The sequence below is a fragment of the Oncorhynchus clarkii genome, chromosome 25 (assembly GCF_045791955.1).
Source record: "Oncorhynchus clarkii lewisi isolate Uvic-CL-2024 chromosome 25, UVic_Ocla_1.0, whole genome shotgun sequence".
Taxonomy (NCBI): Eukaryota; Metazoa; Chordata; class Actinopteri; order Salmoniformes; family Salmonidae; genus Oncorhynchus; species Oncorhynchus clarkii.
The window spans coordinates 31,378,522-31,401,447 of record NC_092171.1 but is presented as its reverse complement, the minus strand read 5'-3'; the positions used below and the strand labels follow the sequence as shown (position 1 = coordinate 31,401,447).

The 22,926-nt window shown below is 45.6% G+C and overlaps 1 protein-coding gene across 1 annotated transcript in view; it reads right to left on the bottom strand.

The window, feature by feature from the left end:
- Positions 1-10,397: 10,397 nt before the first annotated feature.
- Positions 10,398-22,926, bottom strand: part of LOC139383693 (actin-histidine N-methyltransferase-like) — a 50,128-nt gene continuing 37,599 nt past the window's right edge. The window contains exons 12-13 of the mRNA XM_071128246.1: positions 14,170-14,330; positions 10,398-13,887 (exon numbers count right to left, since the gene is read on the bottom strand). Coding sequence (XP_070984347.1) covers positions 13,201-13,887; positions 14,170-14,330 — 848 coding nt within the window. The 3' untranslated portion in view covers positions 10,398-13,200. The remainder of the gene's footprint in view (positions 13,888-14,169; positions 14,331-22,926) is intronic.

The window sequence follows — 22,926 nt, the reverse complement described above, 5'->3', positions numbered from 1 at the left end:
ACCTGGACGGATGTTGAATTTCGCAGTGGATCTTGAGCGACCTGGCTTGCATATGTGCGTGTATGTGTGACAGGGGCGGTGGTAATGACAGGCACAGATGTCCTTTCAGTGCAGACACACCTTGTTAAGGGTATTAGGATCAGCACAGTGATTGATCTACATGTCAGGTGCCTAAGTGGAGCACTGCAGCCATCCATACACACCTCATTTTACACCACAGGGTCAATTAAGACCTGGAGAGGAGGAGGGAGGGAATGAGGAGAGGGGGATAGGGGAGAGAGAGGGGGGGAGAAGAAGGGGGATGAAGAGGGGTGAGGGGGACAGAGGAGACAAGGAAAGAGGGGTGAGGAGGGCAGAGGAGACAAGGAGAGAGGAGTGACGGAGGGGATGACATACACACTGTAAACCCTGAGATCATAGTGTGAGGAAGAGTACTTTGTTGTTTACAGGTACAAGTAACCACACAGGGGGAGGAGAGAGGGAGAGAACAGAGAGAGAAAGAACAGAGCGAGAGGGAGAAAACACAGAGAGAGGGAGAGAACAGAGAGAGAGGGAGAGAACAGAGAGAGAGGGAGAGAACAGAGAGAGAGGGAGAGAACACAGAGAGAGGGAGAGAACACAGAGAGGGGGAGAAAACACAGAGAGAGGGAGAGAACAGAGAGAGAGGGAGAGAACAGAGAGAGAGGGAGAGAACAGAGAGAGAGAACACAGAGAGTGGGAGAGAACACAGAGAAGAGAGAGAAAGAACAGAGAGAGGAGTGACGGAGGGGATGACATACACACTGTAAACCCTGAGATCATAGTGTGAGGAAGAGTACTTTGTTGTTTACAGGTACAAGTAACCACACAGGGGGAGGAGAGAGGGAGAGAACAGAGAGAGAAAGAACAGAGAGAGGGAGAGAACAGAGAGAGAAAGAACAGAGAGAGGGAGAGAACAGAGAGCGAAAGGGAGAGAACAGAGAGAGAGGGAGAAAACACAGAGAGAGGGAGAGAACAGAGAGAGAGGGAGAGAACAGAGAGAGAGGGAGAGAACAGAGAGAGAGAACACAGAGAGTGGGAGAGAACACAGAGAAGAGAGAGAAAGAACAGAGAGAGGAGAGAACAGAGATAAAGAGAGAACAAAGAGAGAAAAGAGGGAGAGTGCTCACTATGAAAACATGAATCCAACCGGACTGAAGTGCCATTAGATGGGCTAATGAACTAATGATCTTACAATGACACTCACTCTCTTCTCCCCATGGTTGTGTACTGGAATCTACTTCACACAGACACACACACACACTGAGCCTGCCACTGGGTGATGTATTGAGTAGTAGAGTGTGTCTGGTGGTTGTTAAATGTCGATGCTGTTGGATGAGAGTGTAACACAGCGTAGCTGTAGCGTTATGAGAAAGCATGATTAATGTTAGATTGGACTGGATATTGGGCCCTACTTACTCTATCACGATTAGACTAATGGATCTTCATTTGATACTGATCACCCCTTCTATTCTATTCCACCACTAGCACTTCCACTCAGCACACAATGTATAGGGAGACAGGAGTTGGGATAGAATACATTAGAATTAGGTGTTGTAAATTAATTGACTTCCCCCAAATTCCCAATTTAACGAGAAATCCTAGTTGGACGGTTCCCGGAATCAAGAGGGAATAAGCAGGAAATCCGGAATTCCTTCAACTAGGATTTCTGGAAAACCAGGGAATTTAAGGAAAGTGACTGTAATTTTGCAACCCTAAATAGAATAGAGAAATGTACTGTCCACCAACAGTGGATGTAATGGCCCCATTTCAGAGGGAAAATGTCAACAAGACAGCCTTTTCTTCTGGTTGTTCTCTAGGTTTGCAGACTACTAAACTAGAAACATCTGCAAAGGCCTGCTCCAAAGAACAGAAGCTACAGTATTGTTAGTCACTCCTCTGCGTCTAAATCTGCATTCATTCCAATGCAGAGTGCAAATTAAATTAGTTGTGCAAGAGATGTTATAGGTAAAACGACAGTAGCATGTCATTTTTAAATGTGTGCCTGCTTTTCTCCTCAGAGCTGATTCAAAGGGAGTGCGGCAGATTTGAAAACTTTTCAGAGAAGGACTCAGGTGGGAGACACGATTATCCTAAATGAAAAGGTGTCTATCAAGGAGGGCTCTTCCGTTAGCCTACTAACGAATTGACATCTCCTTGACCACTCAACCACTCATCGGTTTCCAGGTAATGGAGGAGAGAGGGTGGAGGACGGACTTTGCCCAAATGAGAAAAGGCCTCTCCTTTGTCCTTGGAAGGAAGGACCTGGAAAGGGTTAACCATTCCCCCCCACTTCTCATCCCCCTCACTTGCTCCTGACTTTCCCTCTCTCCCGCCATCCCCCTCGCTCTCCCTGCATCCATTTGCAAATGATCTCGCTTGTCTGCATATTGTCACTTGCAGCCTGCCCGGTCATTCATCAGCTGTCGGCCGACTCGCCATGCGCTCCCCCCACTCCCTTCCCTCCCACTCCTCCAACCACGCTCCCTGTGCCCTACACGCTTAATTGTTCCCTCTCTGACCTGGGAGAATAGAGAATGATGTTCTCCTCTTCTCTCTCTCCATCCCTCTGCTCTTTGTCTTCCCCTGCTATCATTCTCTCTCTAGAAGGTGAGGACGGGCAGAAGCCCCCCAGAATTAACAACTCTGTAGGGACGGCCGTGCCACGAGACCGTCACTCTCTCCTTTTCTCTCCACCCTGTGTTTTTGGGGCATGGCCCTATCCGATATTGGAGGAGAGATGAGAAGAGGAGGAATCTTGGGAACAAAAAAGTAGAGGACCAGTGGACGAAAGGAGTTTTCTGTGGCGACTGAGAATCAATCTACTTTTCCTGGTTAAAATGGGATTGAGATTTTTTTGTTGGCCCCCCTCCTTCCATCCACTCACCTACAGCCCTTTATTCCTCCTGTGAGAGTGTGTCTCAGTGTTGGGGGGGGAGTGGGTGTGGGGGGTGTACAGACAGATGACGGCAGAGGGCGTCACACACTCTGGATTATCAGCATGCCATTTGCATCCGTGTTCAGCTAGCCCTCCATCTCCCTCTCTTTCCCAGTCTCAGTCTTCCCTCTTTCTCCCTTATCTCGGTCTTCTTCCAATCCTCCATCCACCCTTCAGTCTTATTCTCTCTTTCCCCCCTCCCCAAGTCTCTCCTCTCTCCCTTACCTCTCTCTGTGTGACTGGGCAACCAGATTTTATCCATGTCCACAGCGTCTTCCATGCATCACTCTGGCTCTCAAAACATGCCCACTGCATTAGCAAATACAAAGCATCCATTATAGATGCCGTGCAAAATACTGTTTCCAGTTGGCTTAAATAGGATTAACAATTCAATGTTACTTGCTGTGGAGTAATACCAAAATCAGCTTGAACTTGTGCCACTTGGGAGGGTGGCCATTTAGAACATCAGGGAGGGAACACAGGGTTGTTTGCATGTGTGTGAGCTCCTCTGTGTCCATGTAACAGAAGGGCATACAGTGCAGTGCAACCATGCAAAGTTAGATTTAGTTGACACCAAGGTTATTATACTAAATGAAAATAGAAACGAATCATGAAAAACTATTTCTTGAACTGAAATAAAATTCATAAACCAGTTTGAAAAACTAAAACTATACTGAAACTATTGTTTTTGAGTTCAAAACTAACTAAAATAAACAGTTTTAGTTTTTCCCCCAAAACCTTTGCGCATGGGTTTTCAATTGATTATTTTTTCTTTATCTAATAAGGGCCAATGCCAAATCTATTCAGCTGTTGTGCCGTCTCTACCACAGTGGAGGTCTGATTGGTCCATGTGTGATTGGTCCATGTGTGATTGGTCGAAAATATTTTCTTTCACCAGTCTTGGCACTAATCCTTTTAAATCCAAGTCATATTGAGTGACTTTATCATTTAAAACCTTACCAGTGTCCTGACCCATCACCCTATGCATTACTGCTCCTCAGTGGCAAGAAGTGACATCACAAAAAACACAAACAACTGAAACTAAAACTAAATATAAAAAACAAGTAGAAATGTTAATAAAACTTCAAATAAATAAAAACTAGTAAAGCAGGTCTGAAAACTAACTGAAACTAAACTGAATTTCAAATGAAAATCAAAAATCCAAGAAATAAAAACGAAATATTAAAACACAAAACTATAATAACCTTGGTTGATACTAATGTGTACAGAAACCAGTAGCCATGCATATCTATTTCAGAGGTACAAGTCAAGAGACTAAATAATTAAATGAAAAAATCGAATGCAGTGAAAATTGATATCACTTCCTCTCTCGTGCTCAATTCATTCCTAAGATGCCCCTCCTCTCGGTATTCGGTATTGCCTCTTTTACCGTGCTCATACACAGAACGCAGCTGAGATTAATCCTGCTTTTGTTGTATCACTTCACCCATTTAAAATCTTAAAAATCGCCCCCCCCCCACACACACACACACACACACACACACACAAGGTGCTTAAGAACCCTGGGGAGAGAGAGCAAGAAACACAGCGACAGAGAGCTAGAGGGAGAGAGAGCCCGAAAGAGAGCAAAAACGCACCCAAAGCTCCCACCCACCCACCCACTCTGCCTCGATTCGCTCTCTCTCTCTCTCTCTGTGTTCTTAAATTTGAGGCACTCCGCTCTCTCTATCCCGTGCACTACTGACACTTTTTCAACGCCAAATACTTTGCTTGTCAATCACTTTTTACACACTTTCATGAGGCAGGCGCATGGAGATCCGAGCCGGTCACGCTAAGTCAGAGCCCCTCCAACCCCTCCTCTTTAATAATACATGGACACTTCCATTATGAGCTCTGATGCTGCCTTCAGGCTCAGGCAGACTACGGGACGGGGGGGTGAGAGGGGCGCAGGGGTGAAGATGAGTTTGAGTTGCGGTGAAGGAGGGAGGGAAGAGAGACAGGGGATAGAGCCAAACTCTAGCGAAGCCCACCTCAAAACAGACACACATATACATACACACATAAAGTACCAGTCAAAAGTTTGGACATAACTACTCATTCAAGGGTAACCAAGAAAGTGTTAAACAAATCAAAATATATTTTAGATTCTTCAAAGTAACCACCCTTTGCCTTGATGACAGCTTTGCACACTCTTGGCACTCTCTCAACCAGCTGCACCTGGAATGCTTTTCAAACTGTCTTGAAGGAGTTCCCACATATGCTGAGCACTTGTTGGCTGCTTTTCCTTCACTCTACGGTCCAACTCATCCCAAACCATCCCAATCGAGTTGAGGTCAGGTGATTGTGGAGGCCAGGTCATCTGATGCAGCACTCCATCACTCTCCTTCTTGGTCAAATAGCCCTTACAAAGCCTGGAGGTGTGTTTTGAGTCATTGTCCTGTTGAAAAACAAATGATAGTGGGACTAAGCGCAAACCAGATAGGATGGGGTATCGCTGCAGAATGCTGTGGTAGCCATGCTGGTTAAGTGTGCCTTGAATTCTAAATCACAGACAGTGTCACCAGCATAGCACCCCCACACCATCACACCTCCTCCTCCATGCTTCACGGTGGGAACCACACATGCGGAGAGATTATCCGTTCACTTACTATTCGTCTCACAAAGACACGGGTGGTTGGAATCAAAAATCTCAAATTTCTCAAAGGACAGATTTCCACCGGTCCAAAGGCCATTGCTCGTGTTTCTTAGCCCAAGCAAGTCTCTTCTTCTTATTGATGTCCTTTAGTAGTGGTTTCTTTGCAGCAATTCGACCATGATGGCCTGATTCACACGTCTTCTCTGAACAGTTCATGTTGAGATGTGTCTGTTACTTCAACTCTGAAGCATTTATTTGGGCTGCAATCTGAGGTGCAGTTATCTCTAAATGAACTTCTCCTCTGCAGAAGAGGTAACTCTGGGTCTTCCTTTCCTGTGGCGGTCCTCATGAGAGTCAGTTTCATCATAGCACTTGATGGTTTTTGCGTCTGCTTTCAAAGTTCTTTAAATTTCCCGGATTGACTAACCTTAAAGTAATGATTGACTGTGGTTTGTCTTTGCATATTTGAGCTTATCTTTCCATAACATGGCCTTGGTATTTTACCAGATAGGGCTATCTTCTGTATACACCCCTACCTGATCACAACATAACCGATTGGCTTAAACGCACTAAGGAAAGAAATTCCACAAATGAATGTTTAACAAGGCACACCTGTTAATTCAAATGCACTGCAAGTGACTGACTACCTCACGAAGCTGGTTAAGAGAATGGTACTGTATATATTTTCGCCAGAGTGCACAAAACATTAGGAACACCTGCTCTTTCCATGACACAGACTGACCAGGTGAATGCTATGATCCCTCATTGATGTCACCTGTAAATCCACTTCAATCAGTGTAGATGAAGGGGAGGAGACAAGTTAAAGAAGGATTTTTAAGCCTTGAGACATGGATTGTGTATGTGTGCCATTCAGAGAGTGAATGGGCACGACAAAATATGTAAGTGCCTTTGAACGGGGTCTGGTAGTAGGTGCCAGGCGCACTGGTTTGAATGGGTCAAGAACTGCAACGCTGCTGGGTTTTTCACACTCAACAGTGTCCCGTGCACCCAAAGGACATCCAGCCAACTTGACACAACTGTGGGAAGCATTGGGGTCAATATGCTTTCAACACCTTGTAGAGTCCATGCCCTGATGAATTGAGGCTGTTCAGAGGGCAAAAGGGGGTGCAACACAATATTAGGAAGGTGTTCCTAATGTTTTGTACACTCAAATAGATAGGTGTGTGTATATATCTATAGTAGTAAATGGTGGGCAGGGAAGCAAACCCAGGTCGCAGGCGTGAAAGACAAACACCCTACGCATTTCACCAATATGATTATCCCACTTGGTGGGAATTGTAATATAGCAAGGATCACTTAAATATACACAAACTGTACTTTTCAGATGCTTTACCGGTGCAAAACAGCGTGTGGTGTCTGACAAACTCTTATATAGTAATATAGTAAGGCTAACTGACTACAACATGTGTGATTATCAGACAGCCTTTGGTCACACGGACAGATGCCACAATGCATCTTTCACTGACACAAAGTTGATCAACTTGTTCTGGAAACCACTTCAAAACAGACAGAGAACAGACCAATGGACAAACAGATGGGTTATCTATGGAGACTGACAGAAGCACAGCGGACATCAGAGAACCCAGACTCTCTGACTGTGGCTTGTGTCAGAAACATGACCGTTAACCCCCAAGACATGCTGCTGTCGTCTTCACAAACCTCCATGTGGGCTTAGTGTATCCACCGAGGTTAAGATGGGTTAGGGGAGGCCCAACCACAAGAAGACAGTAGCATTATATTGTACTCTCACAGAGCGCAATCCCACACATACTGTAAAGATAGTGTCTCTGTGTGAGACAATAACAGCCTAACCTCTAGCCAAACTCTAGCTGTAAGCGTGAACAGACAGAACTGTAGTTGGATATAGAAGCGTAATGGGCAGCGAGCAGCTGCTGATGTTTTTAGCACTGTACAGTCCTGTCATCTCTTATCCATGTGGTTGCAACAGACTCACAGCCGAGTGCAAACAGTGAACTTCCTACGGTGGAGTCAAATGTCTCTGTGAGCGATACCGTACATACGAGCAATGGCTCAAGTGTGAATGTGTGTGTAACATGCATGCCTGAGTGTGTGTTTTTGTATCCGTCTGTATCCTACCCTCCTCTCTCCCCATCCCCCAAAAAAACTCTCATCTCACCCTCCTCTCTACCACCCCTTCCCCTTCTCAGGCCAGGAGAAGTGGATTGGATGCGATTGGTAAATAAACACTTGCATGACAAAATGGGCCCTAGCGTTTGGCTGGGCTGTGGCGGCTGCAAATCTATATTAAATAGGTACAGTTAGGGCCTAGAGATTCTGGGTTCGAGTCCAGGCTCTGTTGCAGCCGGCCATGACCCATGGGGCGGCGCACAATTGGCCCAGCGTCGTCCGGGTTAATGGAGGGTTTGGCCGGCAGGGATAGCCTTGTCTCATCGCGCACTAGCGACTCCTGTGGCGGGCCGGGCCCAGTGCACGCTGACACGGTAGCCAGGTGTACGGTGTTTCCTCCGACACATTGGTGCGGCTGGCTTCCGGGTTGGATGGGCATTGTGTCAAGAAGCAGTGCGGCTTGGCTGGGTTGTGTTTCGGAGAATGCATGGCTCTCCACCTTCGCCTCTCCCGAGTCCGTACGGGAGTTGCAGCGATGAGACAAGACTGTAACTACTACCAATTAGATACCACGGAATTGGGGAGAAAAATAAAATGGGTACAGTTGAAGTCAGAAGTTTACATACACCTTAGCCAAATAGATTTACTCCGTTTTTCACAATTCCTGACATTTAATCCTAGTAAAAGTTCCCTGTCTTAGGTCAGTTAGGATCACCACTTTATTTTAAGAATGTGAAATGTCAGAATAATAGTAGAGAGAATTATTTATTTCAGCTTTTATTTCTTTCATCACATTCCCAGTGGGTCAGAAGTTTACATACACTCAATTAGTATTTAGCCTTTAAATGGTGTAACTTGGGTCAAACGTTTCAGGTAGCCTTCCACAAGCTTCCCACAATAAGATGGGTGAATTTTGGCCCATTCCTCCTGACAGAGCTGGTGTAACGGAGTCAGGATTGCAGGCCTCCTTGCTCGCACACGCTTTTTCAGTTCTGCCCACAAGTTTTCTATAGGATTGAGGTCAGGGCTTTGTGATGGCCACTCCAATACCTTGACTCTGTTGTCCTTAAGCCATTTTGCCACAACTTTGGAAGTATGCTTGGGGTCATTGTCCATTTGGAAGACCCATTTGCGACCAAGCTTTTTAAACTGATATCTTGAGATGTTGCTTCAAAATATCCACATAATTTTCCTTCCCTCGTGATGCTATCTATTTTGTGAAGTGCACCAGTCCCTCCTGCAGCAAAGCACCCCCACAACATGATGCTGCCACCCCCGTGCTTCACAGTTGGGATGGTGTTCTTCGGCTGGCAAGCCTCCCCCTTTTTCAACTATGGTCATTATGGCCAAACAGTTCTAATTTTGTTTCATCAGATCAGAGAACATTTCTCCAAAAAGTACAATCTTTGTTCCCATGTGCAGTTGCAAGCCATAGTCTGTTTTTTTTCTGGCAGTTCTGCAGCAGGTGCTCCTTCCTTGCCAAGCGGCCTTTTAGGTTATGTCGATATAGGACTCGTTTTACTGTGGATATAGATACTTTTGTACCTGTTTCTTCCAGCATCTTCACAAGGTCCTTTGCTGTTGTTCTGGGATTGATTTGCACTTTTCGCACCAAAGTACGTTCATCTCTAGGAGACAGAACGTGTCTCCTTCCTGAGCGGTATGATGGCTGCGTGGTCCCATGGTGTTTATACTTGCGTGCTATTGTTTGTACAGATGAACGTGGCACCTTCAGGCATTTGGAAATTTCTCCCAAGGATGAACCAGACTTGTGGAGGTCTACAAAAAAAATGTCTTGGCTGATTTCTTTTCCCATGATCAAGCAGAGGCACTGAGTTTGAAGGTAGGCCTTGAAATACATCCACAGGTCCACCTCCAATTGACTGAAATGATGTCAATTAACCTATAAGAAGCTTCTAAAGCCATGACATCCTTTTCAGGAATTTTCCAAGCTGTTTAAAAGGCACAGTCAACTTAGTGTATTTAAAATTCTGACCCACCGGAATTGTGATACAGTGAATTATATGTGAAATAATCTGTCTGTAAACAATTGTTTGAAAAATGACTTGTGTTATGCACAAAGTAGATGTCTTAACCAACTTGACAAAAGTATAGTTTGTTAACAAGAAATGTGTGGAGTGGTTGAAAAACAAGTTTTAGTGACTCCGACCTGAGTGTATGTAAACTTCAGACTTCAACTGTAGGTGAGTTTATAATTTATGGCAAAGGATTACTTTGGAGTCACTAGTCCCAGGCCTGCTCCTGTCCCTCTGCTCCCTCCTTCCCCCTGCTCTCCCACTACAGTAGGCTGCTGACACAGAGAGTACTAACAATAGCGGACATGTGTAGGACTGCCGCTCTCTCCACTGCCCACCCCCACGGCCATTATAATAATATATTCAAGGATTAAAGGGGTTTTATCTTGGAGCTCCAATGCATTATGAATGGGGAATTTCAAAATTTAATTGCCCCGAATTAAATGATTCAAGATAATGTTTCTTTTATAAATTTGTAATAGGGCCAGAGAAAGGGAAAATACATTAAATAAAACTTTTTCCCCCAACAAAGGAGAAGAGAGGGAGAGAGAAAAAGTGAGAGAAAAAGAAAGCAAGAGAAAGAGAGAGAAAGATCAAGAGAAAGCGACATCAGAAGGGATGGTGACCTTGTGTCTCTGGAGGAGAGGATGGGCTGAAAGACTTATCAAAAGAAAGAGAGAAGAAGGCAGGAGACAATGAGTGAGAAATTAGAACTTTAATCTGTTTCCATGTGGACAGTTTCATGACTGTATTCTGTCCTCCATAGTTAGTGTACATCACAACCGTCAGTATCTCACAGTCAGAGAAACAAGCCCAAAACTGCTGCATATCTGGATGTGCTGTAGCACAGTGTAACAACTATTGTACTTACTACATCTTACACTGCATTTAGGGTAAGGGTTAGGTTCGGCTGGCACAAATCTTGTGTGGTTGACAGAATGTGAGAAGCCTTGGCTTCCGAGGGTTGAGGGGCCACAGTATCTGTGCGCTAGAGATTTCAACGATGAGTATGCCGTTCCTCCTCTCTAAAGCCCAGGAAGCTCCGATTCAAACTCCCATTAGACAGCTCTGCAAGCGTTATGTCAAAATACTTTTGTTACTCACCAAATATGGAGTGTCACTGAGCAATCGTCATCATCATCATCATCATTTGAACTTCCAAAAAAATATCTAGATAAAATGCCCAAGCAACTGAAAAAAATACAAATTCGGCGTCTCATTACTGCCACCCACAGGTCAGGAGTCTACAACAGCTTAATATAGTGGAGGCATGGTTTTCAGTTGCTTCTCAGGTAGCCTTCCACAAGTACATACCGGTCATAATGGGACTAAATTAAGAAATGTCTAATGGGAGTTTGAATTGTAACTTCCTGGGCGTTCGAGAAGAGGCACGTCATACTCATCGTCAACATCTCTAACACACAGAAACTGTGGCAGGGTTGGGGATACTGCTGTACGTACATTAACAATGTTCATTCATTGTACTTACAATATTAATCAAACAGTAATGAGGATACTACTGTCCAATGTTACCACCAACTATCAATGTCAGAGGACGCACGTAGAGTACAGACGTGGGACCAGGCTACAAGGTAGCCTGAGTACCAGTCCGTTTGTGCCATCATGCCAACTCCTTGTCACTCATTGGTTGGACAAGGACAGCTCTGGATACACCAGGTGCTGTGAATTGCTTGGAGAGTGCGATTGGTTAAAGCAGTCGGTAGATTCTCAGTAACAAGAAAAAACCAAGTCTTTAGAAAAGCAGCAGGTGAGTGAATGAAAATTCAGAAAGGAACCAGTCCATGATGCAGAAACCAACATGGTGATAGTCTAATTAAAAGTTACAAAACAAACCCCTTTTAGTTTTAAACTACACAGTAGAATAGGCTCAGATCTCAGAACTCTTTCACTTTGAGGTTGGCAACAGCATCAACTTATAGATAGACAAGTTATAATAAGCAGCACTAGCTAACACTTTGGAGTAAGGTTAACTTTAACTAGTGAGGTGGTAATGGTGCCCCTCATATCCACCATCCATCACATGGCTTATTCACAGGGGGAGAACGCAGACACCAATATTCTGAATTAGCTCCCTCGGCTGTCCAGACATGATAACAGATAACATGATAATATTAACAACAGCTGGTGTACTGAAGCTAAGGGTTATTTAAGTGCTTACATCTAACAACGAGAGCAAGCTAGACATCCTCATGTCTCACTGCCATTCAATGCTAATAGAAAACCAACCTAGGCTTTGAAATGCAGAGCAGACATCATAAAGACAAATAAAAACATGTGGAGAAATAGCGACTGGATGAGAGACCGCGTTATCGATGTTCTGTTTGTTTTCATTCTGGAGTGGAGAAAGGAGGAGTCAAAAACACTAAGGATGTCCAACAAAACAATAATCTAACAGAAATGAGTTGAAGTCCTTTATGTGAGACACGTCTAGGAGGTCACATGACGTCTCTTGCCCTGTCTGACTGTTATGCCCTGTCTGACTGTCCGTTCTGACTGTTATGGCTTTTTCATAATAGACTATAGCATTAGTCATATTTTTCATCAAAGCCGCAACTCGTCCTCAGGTGATTGAACTGCAACTTGGAGAGCGGAGGTACATTCATAATAAAGTTTAACATTTTAAACATTGTAATTATTTAACGTTTTCAAAAACGACCCAAAACACCTGCTTTTAGTCATCTAATTTCGCTCAATAAACGCACTTATTATCCTTAAATTTTCCATCACATTTCAAAATTGTACATTATTCTCAGAGTAGAGAAATAAAATGCTGATTGCTCCCAGATCAAGAGCACAGGACATATCCGCGATTTTGTGTCAAAAGTTTCCTTCAGTTGTATTTTAAATGCTATTGAGTGAAACCAGGAAGTGTAACGTGAGAAAGAGGGGCAGCGATGGTCTCAAACAATGAGCAACAAAGAGCCGAATACACCACTGAAGAAGATTGTCAAGTGAAATTATAGCAGCCGTATATCGAGATAAACCACAGTACTAAACTGACTCTGAGGAGTGAGGGGTAAAGCTGTTAGGATAAGATTTTGGCTTGCTGGAGATAACATTAAACTAAATTCAATCTACAGTAGTGGAACTGAAACCAGCGCTGCCATTGTTACTAACTACCATTGTCTCACAGCTCGTGTGTCAATAATCTCAAGGTAAACCAGTGAAGCACTGTAAAATAAAAAAACAAAGCCAGTTGTTCATAAAACATTAGAAATGTTTACTGCTCAGATAGAAGGGAAAGGGGAGGGACATTGACTGGCACTGTGCCGTCTGCTGCGGTACGGAGGTAAAACTAACAAAGCAGTGGAAGGAGGGATGAACCAACCAACAGTGTTCAGTTTTTTAAATCTGAATTCTTCATTAATTCTTAGCTCCTTTATTTCTGTGAGTCACTTAAGAGAGACAACACTGACTGGCTGACTGACTGGCTGGCTGCTGCTGCTCTTCTGCAATAAGGCCTAGCTAGATGATGATTACACCTATACACTGTTCACATTGGGCACGTCTCCAGTTCGTTCTGCACTCAGGTCCACGTCCACTTCCTGTGAGAGAGAAGCAGTAGCCTTGTCTTCTCCATTCTCCGTTTGGCCTTCTTGTTCCTGGGTGGTAGCTGGGTCAGCAGCGTCTGCCGTGGTGAACTTAGCAACCATACCATCCTCCTCCTGGGCAGGGCTAGCACTTTGGCCAGCGTCCAAGGAGGTTAAGCTAACTTTTTTGCTAGCCTCCTGATTCAGGCTAGCGTCCACACCAACCTGCAGGACTGGGCTAGCGTCCGTACCATTCCCGTTGACTACAACCTTCCCACCATCCCCGTTGACTATGAGGGAGGCTAGTTCCCTGGCTGCATCCCCTTGTCCCAGCTGCTGTACCTGGGCTAACACCCGTTCCACCGCTGCCTGGTCGTCTCCCTCCTCGTCCTCCTCCTGAAGTTTCCTCAATATGAGAGGCAGCTTGGTGTCGGCCTCTGCGTTCTCCAGAAGGGAGATGTCGCTCTCCTCATAGCGGGGCAGCGGAGCGCCCTCCTCCTGCTGCTGCTGGAAGTGCAGGCGCCTGGCCTTGCCTCTGGCCACAACCTTCTCCAGGATCTGCTTCTCGGCCAGGCGTAGCTGGATGGCCACACGGGAGTGGAAGGAGAGGTCGGGATTCTCCAACACACACTGGTCATCCTGGAGGACGGAGGGAGGTGGGGAGACATTGGGCAGAGAGGAAGGGAGTGAGGTAGAAGGGAAGGGAAGAGCAGACACACACACAGAGACAGACAGAGACAGAGGGGGGAAAGCAGAGAGAGAAAGGGATAACATACAGAAGGCAGAGGAAGAGTTTGTTAACTTATCAGGTTGAGAATGGGTCCTGTTGAAATATACTAAACATTACTTTATACAACACTGATACAGAGTAGACACGCTGACCCAAAACAACACAGTGAGGTGGGTGAAATCTTCACTGACTTGGGAGCTGGTCTTGTAGGTCTGGAGCAGCAGGGCAGCCCTGGTCTCCAGGAATGTCCAAAGTTTGATCTCATTGTCCCAGCTCACTGGGAACTCAGTGTTACCTAGTGTGAAAACCTTATTGATGGCATGTTCACCTACCAGGAGGTCCTTCAGCTCCTCTGTGGAGAGAAACGGTTAAATGGCAGTGAACCAGAATGGCAGGACCAATATGATTACAGAGGGAAAACACAAGTACACAAATCAGGTCTATTCATCAGAGGGACAGATCTTTATAGCTAAACAGGTACACATATTTTTAAAGATGTCCATCTAGTTTGGTGACATTCATTTAAAATAATATCAGACTAAGGTTAAGATAAGGGACTTTATTCTGGTAGCCAACTGCTGTTTTCCAGATCTTTCTTTTGATCGGCGATATTATGTAAGGCTCGATTACGCTGGAGGAGGGAACATAAAAGGATGAGAGGGTGAAAATGAGGGGAAGATGAAAAGGAGGGGAGGGTGAAAATGAGGGGAAGGTGAAAGTAGGGGATGATGAAAAAGGGGGGATGATGAAAAGGAGGGGACATAAAATGAGGGGAGGGTGAAAAGGAGGTGAGGGTGAAAAGGAGGTGAGGGTGAAAAGGAGGTGAGGGTGAAAAGGAGGGGATGGTGAAAAGGAGGGGAGGGTGAAAAGGAGGGGAAGGTGAAAGTAGGGGAGGATGAAAAGGGGGGGAGGATGAAAAGGATGGGACATAAAATGAGGGGAGGGTGAAAATGAGGGGAGGATGAAAAGGAGGGGACATAAAATGAGGGGAGGGTGAAAAGGAGGTGAGGGTGAAAAGGAGGTGAGGGTGAAAAGGAGGTGAGGGTGAAAAGGAGGTGAGGGTGAAAAGGAGGGGAAGGTGAAAGTAGGGGAGGATGAAAAGGAGGGGAGGGTGAAAGGATGGAACATAAAAGGAGGTGACAAAAGGAGGGGAGGGTGAAAAGGAGGTTAGGGTGAAAAGGAGGTGAGGGTGAAAAGGAGGGGAAGGTGAAAAGGAGGTGAGGGTGAAAATGTGGGGAAGGTGAAAATGAGGGGAGGGTGAAAAGGAGGTGACAAAAGGAGGGGAGGGTGAAAAGGAGGGGAGGGTGAAAATGTGGGGAAGGTGAAAATGAGGGGAGGGTGAAAAGGAGGTGAGGGTGAAAAGGAGGTGAGGGTGAAAAGGAGGGGAAGGTGAAAGTAGGGGAGGATGAAAAGGAGGGGAGGGTGAAAGGATGGAACATAAAAGGAGGTGGCAAAAGGAGGGGAGGGTGAAAATGAGGGGAGGGTGAAAATGTGGGGAAGGTGAAAATGAGGGGAGGGTGAAAATGAGGGGAGGGTGAAAATGAGGGGAGGGTGAAAATGAGGGGAGGGTGAAAATGAGGGGAGGGTGAAAATGAGGGGAGGATAAAAATGAGGGGAGGGTGAAAATGAGGGGAGGGTGAAAGGGGTGGAGGGTGAAAGGAGGGGAGGGTGAAAGGAGTGGAAGGTGAAAGGAGGATGAAAAGGAGGGGAGGATAAAAAGGAGGGCATGAGGGTGAAAAGAAGGGGGAGGGTGAAAAGAAGGGGGAGGGTGAAAAGGAGGAGGAGGGTGAAAAGGGGGAGAGGGTGAAAGGGGGGGGGGGGGGTGAAAGGGGGGGAGGATGAAGGGGGGGAGGATGAAAGGAGGGGAGGATGAAAGGAGGGGACATAAAAGGAGAGGAGGGTGAAAGGAGGGGAGGGTGAAAAGGAGGGAGGGTGAAAAGGGGGGAACATGAAAGGAGGGGAGGATGAAAGGAGGGGACATAAAAGGAGAGGAGGGTGAAAGGAGGGGAGGGTGAAAAGGAGGGAGGGTGAAAAGGGGGGAACATGAAAGGAGGGGAGGATGAAAGGAGGGGAGGATGACTGCCTAATATGTTCAAACGCTGCGCAAACACACACATCATAATACACCCACACACTTAAAATTGAATCAATTTAGATTTTTTCAAAGCAGAATTATATTTTCCCCTTTGTTATGGAAAGCCTGAAACGATTTATACTTTTACTTTTGGTACTTAAGTATATTTGAGCAATTACATTTACTTTTGATACCAAAGTATATTTGAAACCAAATAGTTTTAGACTTTTACTTAAGTAGTATTTTACTGGGTGACTTTCACTTGAGTCACTTTCTATTAAGGTATTTTTACTTTTACTCAAGTATGATAGGGGGGAACTTCTTCCACCACTGCTCATCTCTGTACCCCACACATACAGATAATTGTAAGGTCCCTCAGGCCGAGCAGTGAATTTCAAAAAAAGATTAAACCACAAAGGTTTTCCAATGCCTCGCAAAGAAGGGCACCTATTGGTAGATGAGTAGAAATCAAATAAAACAAGGCCAAATATACAACGTAGTTGCTTACCAAGACGACATTGAATGTTCGAGTGGCTTAGTTACAGTTTGGACTTAAAATCATTTTGAAAATTCTCTGGCAAGACTTGAAAATGGCTGTCTAACATTGACTAACAACCAACTTGACAGAGCTGAAGAATAAACAAATGTATGTGCAAATATTGTACAATCCAGGTGTGCAAAAGCTCTTTGAGACTCTGTAATCACTGCCAAAAGGTGATTTTAACACATATTGACTCAGGGGTTTGAGTACTTATCTAATCAAGATAGTGTTGTATTTTTCATAAATGATTTACAAACGTTAGAATTTTTCATCCACTTTTACAGAGTATTTTGTGTAGATCGTTGACACAAAAATAAATAAATAAAAATGTTTTTAAAAAAATCGACCAAGTCGTCGTCTGTTCTTTCGTCCAATCGATTGGTCAAATTTGTTTTAAATGTATTATTCAATATGTTGACACATCCTATGTGTTTTAATCAAATCAACTATATTCACTGAGCTTGTCTGATGCTTTAAGCACACTGTTTGATTAAATAATTAAGACACACAAATAACTAGAGGGAGTCCGACCAGCAATTGATTTGATTGTGCCGGGCTCAGACTTGCAGCGCTGTGTTAAAAAAGACAGCGAGTGACTGTGACTAGAACCCGTTGTCTCTCTCTCCCCCCTGCTGTAGCGACCACCACAGAACATCAGTGTTTATCGAGCTGTCCATGTTGCTGAAACTGCAAGATAATTACAGCTATTTCTGACTGAAAAGTTCTGTTACCGAAATCACCAATTTGTTTAGGAAAAACGTTCCATATTCCCTCAATCCTTGCTCTCTTTCCGTGACACAAGTATGCATCTCATGCACGTGACCAAAGACCTAATGGCACGGGACTAGTATTACTACAGATCGTTGGTTGTGTTATTATTACTCCAGAATGTCCATTATTCAGGATGACGAGTTGGGCGGGATAGTTTTTTTCCTAAACTAATTGTTTTTTCTAATAAATGACAGTTATGACGGAAGCCTGGAGGTTTTTATTATAGGTGTCAAGATACTGTATTTCCACATGTCCAGGTGACAGGGCCACACTGAAAACTCCAGCTTGGATCCCAAGTTTCTAAACCATACCAAACCAGCTTTCCTATAGTGTCACCATATTACTGGAATTGAGGAAGTGTGATCATAATCATTAGGATATTATAGCGATCTGTAGTACGTCCTAAATGCCCCCCAGTCTTCAGATGTGAGCTAAACAGTGCAATTGCACTTGAGATGCCTTTTAAAGTGAACTCATCATTTCCAAACGTTTAGGGCAGTTGAATGCTGCTCTGCGATCTATTAACAGCAAGGGTTGCATTAAATAGACTGAGTTTGCTTTAGCCTGCCTGGAGTACAAGGACTTTTCCCATTAACTTCTTATGGCTGCAGGGGCAGTATTGAGTAGCTTGGATGAAAAGGTGACCAGAGGAAACTGCCTGCTCCTCAGTCCCAGTTGAAAAACACTCTGAAGTTTCTAAAACTGTTTCAATGAAGTCTGTGAGTATAACAGAAGTCATATGGCAGGCAAAAACCTGAGAAAAAAATCCAACCAGGAAGTGGGAAATCTGAGGTTTGTAGGTTATGGGTCATTTTGCACTTCCTAAGGCTCCCACTAGATGTCAACAGTCACTAGATGTCAACAGTTAGAACCTTGTCTGATGCTTCTACTGGGAAGGAGGGGCGATTGAGAGCTAATTGAGTAAGGTCTACCATGACCTGAACATGCGCTGACCATGCGCGTTCATGTGAGAGCGAGCTCTGTTCTATCCCACTTCTGAAGACAAAGGAATTCTCCAGTTGGAACATTATTGAAGATTTATGTTAAAAACATCCTAAAGATTGATTCAATACATCGTTTGACATGTTTCTACTGACTGTTACGGAACTTTTTGACATTTCGTCTGCTTTTAGTGAACGCGCTTCGTGACTTTGGATTTATTTACCAAACGCGCTAACAAAAGTAGCTATTTGGGCATAAATGATGGACATTACCGAACAAATCAAACATTTGTGGAACTGGGATTCCTGGGAGTGCATTCTGATGAAGATCAAAGGTAAGTGAATATTTATAATGTTATTTCTGACTTCTGTTGACTGCACAATATGGCGGATATATTTTGGTCTTGATTGGGCTCTGAGTGCCGACCTCAGATTATTGCATGGTTTCCTTTTGAAATCTGACACAGCGGTTGCATTAAGGAGAAGTGGATCTAAAATTCCATGTATAACACTTGATCTTTGATCAACGTTTATTATGAGTATTTCTGGAAATTGATGTGGCTCTCTGCATAATCACCGGATGTTTTTGGAACTACTGAACATAATTCGCCAATGTATACTGAGATTTTTTTGATATAAATATAAACTTTACTGAACAAAACATACATGTATTGTGTAACATGAAGTCCTATGAGTGTCATCTGATGAAGCTCATCAAAGGTTAGTGATTAATTTTATCTCTATTTGTGCTTTTTGTGACTCCTGTCTTTGGCTGGTAAAATGGCTGTTTTTCTGTGATTTGGAGGTGACCAAACATAATCGTTTGTGGTGTTTTCGCTGTAAAGCCTTTTTGAAATTGGACACTGTGGCGGGATTAACAACAAGATTACCTTTAAAATGGTATAAGATAGTTGTATGTTTGAGGAATTTTAATTATGAGATTTCTGTTGTTTGAATTTGGCGCCCTGCACTTTCACTGGCTGTTGTCATACCGATCCCGTTAACGGGATTGCAGCCCTAAAAAGTTCAACAAGTTAGCCGATCAAGTAAAGTATTTGAAATTATTTCAAACTGTACTTGAATCCTGTTCTGCCCAGCTTCTAGCCGGAGGACGCTAGCCTGGCACAGTGAGATTTATGTCACCAGACACTAGGTGTTTCAACATGTGAATGAATATTTTTCAGACCCTCTGAATGTGGATAACTCCCAATTCACATCTGGTGTCCTGCCTTGTTTGTTTGGGCTCACTGAGTGTGTGCATGTATGGGTGTGTGTGTGTGTGTGTGTGTGTGAGAGAGAGACAGAGAGAGAGAGAGAGACGACGACAGAGAGAGAGAGAAAGAGAGAGAGACGACAGAGAGAGAGAGAAGACAGAGAGAGAGAGACGACGACAGAGAGAGAGAGAGACGACAGAGAGAGAGAGAGACGACAGAGAGAGAGAGAGAGAGAGAGAGAGAGACGACAGAGAGAGAGAGAGAGAGAGACGACAGAGAGAGAGACGACAGAGAGAGAGACGACAGAGAGAGAGAGAGAGAGAGAGAGAGAGAGACGACAGAGAGAGAGAGACGACAGAGAGAGAGAGAGAGACGACAGAGAGAGAGAGAGAGAGACGACAGAGAGAGAGAGAGAGAGAGAGAGAGACGACAGAGAGAGAGAGAGAGAGAGAGAGACGACAGAGAGAGAGACGACAGAGACGACAGAGAGAGAGAGGAGAGAGAGAGAGACGACAGAGAGAGACGACAGAGAGAGACGACAGAGAGAGAGAGGAGAGAGAGAGAGACGACAGAGAGAGAGACGACAGAGACGACAGAGAGAGAGACGACAGAGGGAGAGACGACAGAGAGAGAGACGACAGAGAGAGAGACGACAGAGAGAGAGACGACAGAGAGAGAGACGACAGAGAGAGAGAGACGACAGAGACGACAGAGAGAGAGACGACAGAGACGACAGAGAGAGAGACGACAGAGACGACAGAGAGAGAGACGACAGAGACGACAGAGAGAGAGATGACAGAGAGAGAGACGACAGAGAGAGAGACGACAGAGAGAGAGACGACAGAGAGAGAGACGACAGAGAGAGAGACGACAGAGAGAGAGACGACAGAGAGAGACGACAGAGAGAGACGACAGAGAGAGAGAGGAGAGAGACGACAGAGAGAGAGAGGAGAGAGACGACAGAGAGAGAGAGGAGAGAGACGACAGAGAGAGACGACAGAGAGAGAGACGACAGAGAGAGAGAGGAGAGAGAGACGACAGAGAGTGAGAGAGAGAGAGACGACAGAGAGTGAGAGAGAGAGAGACGACAGAGAGTGAGAGAGAGAGAGACGACAGAGAGAGAGAGAGAGAGACGACAGAGAGAGAGAGACGACAGAGAGAGAGAGACGACAGAGAGAGAGCGAGAGAGAGACGACAGAGAGAGACGACAGAGAGAGAGGAGACAGAGAGAGACGACAGAGAGAGAGGAGACAGAGAGAGACGACAGAGAGAGAGAGACAGACAGACAGAGAGACGACAGAGAGAGAGAGACGAGAGAGAGAGACGACAGAGAGAGAGACGACAGAGAGAGAGACGACAGAGAGAGAGACGACAGAGAGCGAGACGACAGAGAGAGAGACGACAGAGAGCGAGACGACAGAGAGCGAGACGACAGAGAGAGAGACGACAGAGAGAGACGACAGAGAGAGACGACAGAGAGAGAGACGACAGAGAGAGAGACGACAGAGAGAGAGACGACAGAGAGAGACACGACAGAGAGAGACACGACAGAGAGAGAGACGAGAGAGAGAGACGACAGAGACGACAGAGAGAGAGACGACAGAGACGACAGAGAGAGAGACGACAGAGACGACAGAGAGAGAGACGACAGAGAGAGAGACGACAGAGAGAGAGACGACAGAGAGAGAGACGACAGAGAGAGAGACGACAGAGAGAGACGACAGAGAGAGACGACAGAGAGAGACGACAGAGAGAGAGAGGAGAGAGACGACAGAGAGAGAGAGGAGAGAGACGACAGAGAGAGACGACAGAGAGAGAGACGACAGAGAGAGAGAGGAGAGAGAGACGACAGAGAGAGAGAGAGGAGAGAGAGACGACAGAGAGTGAGAGAGACGACAGAGAGTGAGAGAGAGAGAGACGACAGAGAGAGAGAGAGAGAGAGAGACGACAGAGAGAGAGAGACGACAGAGAGAGAGCGAGAGAGAGACGACAGAGAGAGACGACAGAGAGAGAGGAGACAGAGAGAGACGACAGAGAGAGAGAGACAGACAGACAGAGAGACGACAGAGAGAGAGAGACGAGAGAGAGAGACGACAGAGAGAGAGACGACAGAGAGCGAGACGACAGAGAGAGAGACGACAGAGAGCGAGACGACAGAGAGAGAGACGACAGAGAGCGAGACGACAGAGAGCGAGACGACAGAGAGAGAGACGACAGAGAGAGACGACAGAGAGAGACGACAGAGAGAGACGACAGAGAGAGAGACGACAGAGAGAGAGACGACAGAGAGAGACACGACAGAGAGAGACACGACAGAGAGAGAGACGACAGAGAGAGACGACAGAGAGAGAGACGACAGAGAGAGAGACGACAGAGAGAGAGACACGACAGAGAGAGAGACACGACAGAGAGAGAGACACGACAGAGAGAGAGACACGACAGAGAGAGAGACACGACAGAGAGAGAGACACGACAGAGAGAGACACGACAGAGAGAGAGACACGACAGAGAGAGAGACACGACAGAGAGAGACACGACAGAGAGAGACGACAGAGAGAGACGAGAGAGACGACAGAGAGAGACGACAGAGAGAGACGACAGAGAGAGACGAGAGAGAGAGACGACAGAGAGAGAGACAAGAGAGAGAGACGACAGAGAGGACAGAGAGAGAGAGAAGACAGAGAGGACAGAGAGAGAGAGAGACGAGAGAGAGAGAGACGAGAGAGAGAGAGACGAGAGAGAGACGACAGAGAGAGAGAGACGACAGAGAGAGAGAGACGAGAGAGACGACAGAGAGAGAGACGACACAGAGAGAGACGACACAGAGAGAGACGACACAGAGAGACGACAGAGAGAGACACGACAGAGAGAGAGACACGACAGAGAGAGAGACGACAGAGAGAGAGACGACAGAGAGAGAGACGACAGAGAGAGAGACGAGAGAGAGAGAGACGAGAGAGAGAGAGACGAGAGAGAGACGACAGAGAGAGAGAGACGACAGAGAGAGAGAGACGAGAGAGACGACAGAGAGAGAGACGACACAGAGAGAGACGACACAGAGAGAGACGACACAGAGAGACGACAGAGAGAGACACGACAGAGAGAGAGACACGACAGAGAGAGAGACGACAGAGAGAGAGACGACAGAGAGAGAGACGACAGAGAGAGAGACGAGAGAGAGAGACGAGAGAGAGACGACAGAGAGAGAGACGACAGAGAGAGAGACGACAGAGAGAGAGACACGACAGAGAGAGAGACACGACAGAGAGAGAGACACGACAGAGAGAGACACGACAGAGAGAGACACGACAGAGAGAGACGACAGAGAGAGACGACAGAGAGAGACGAGAGAGACGACAGAGAGAGACGAGAGAGAGAGACGACAGAGAGAGAGACAAGAGAGAGAG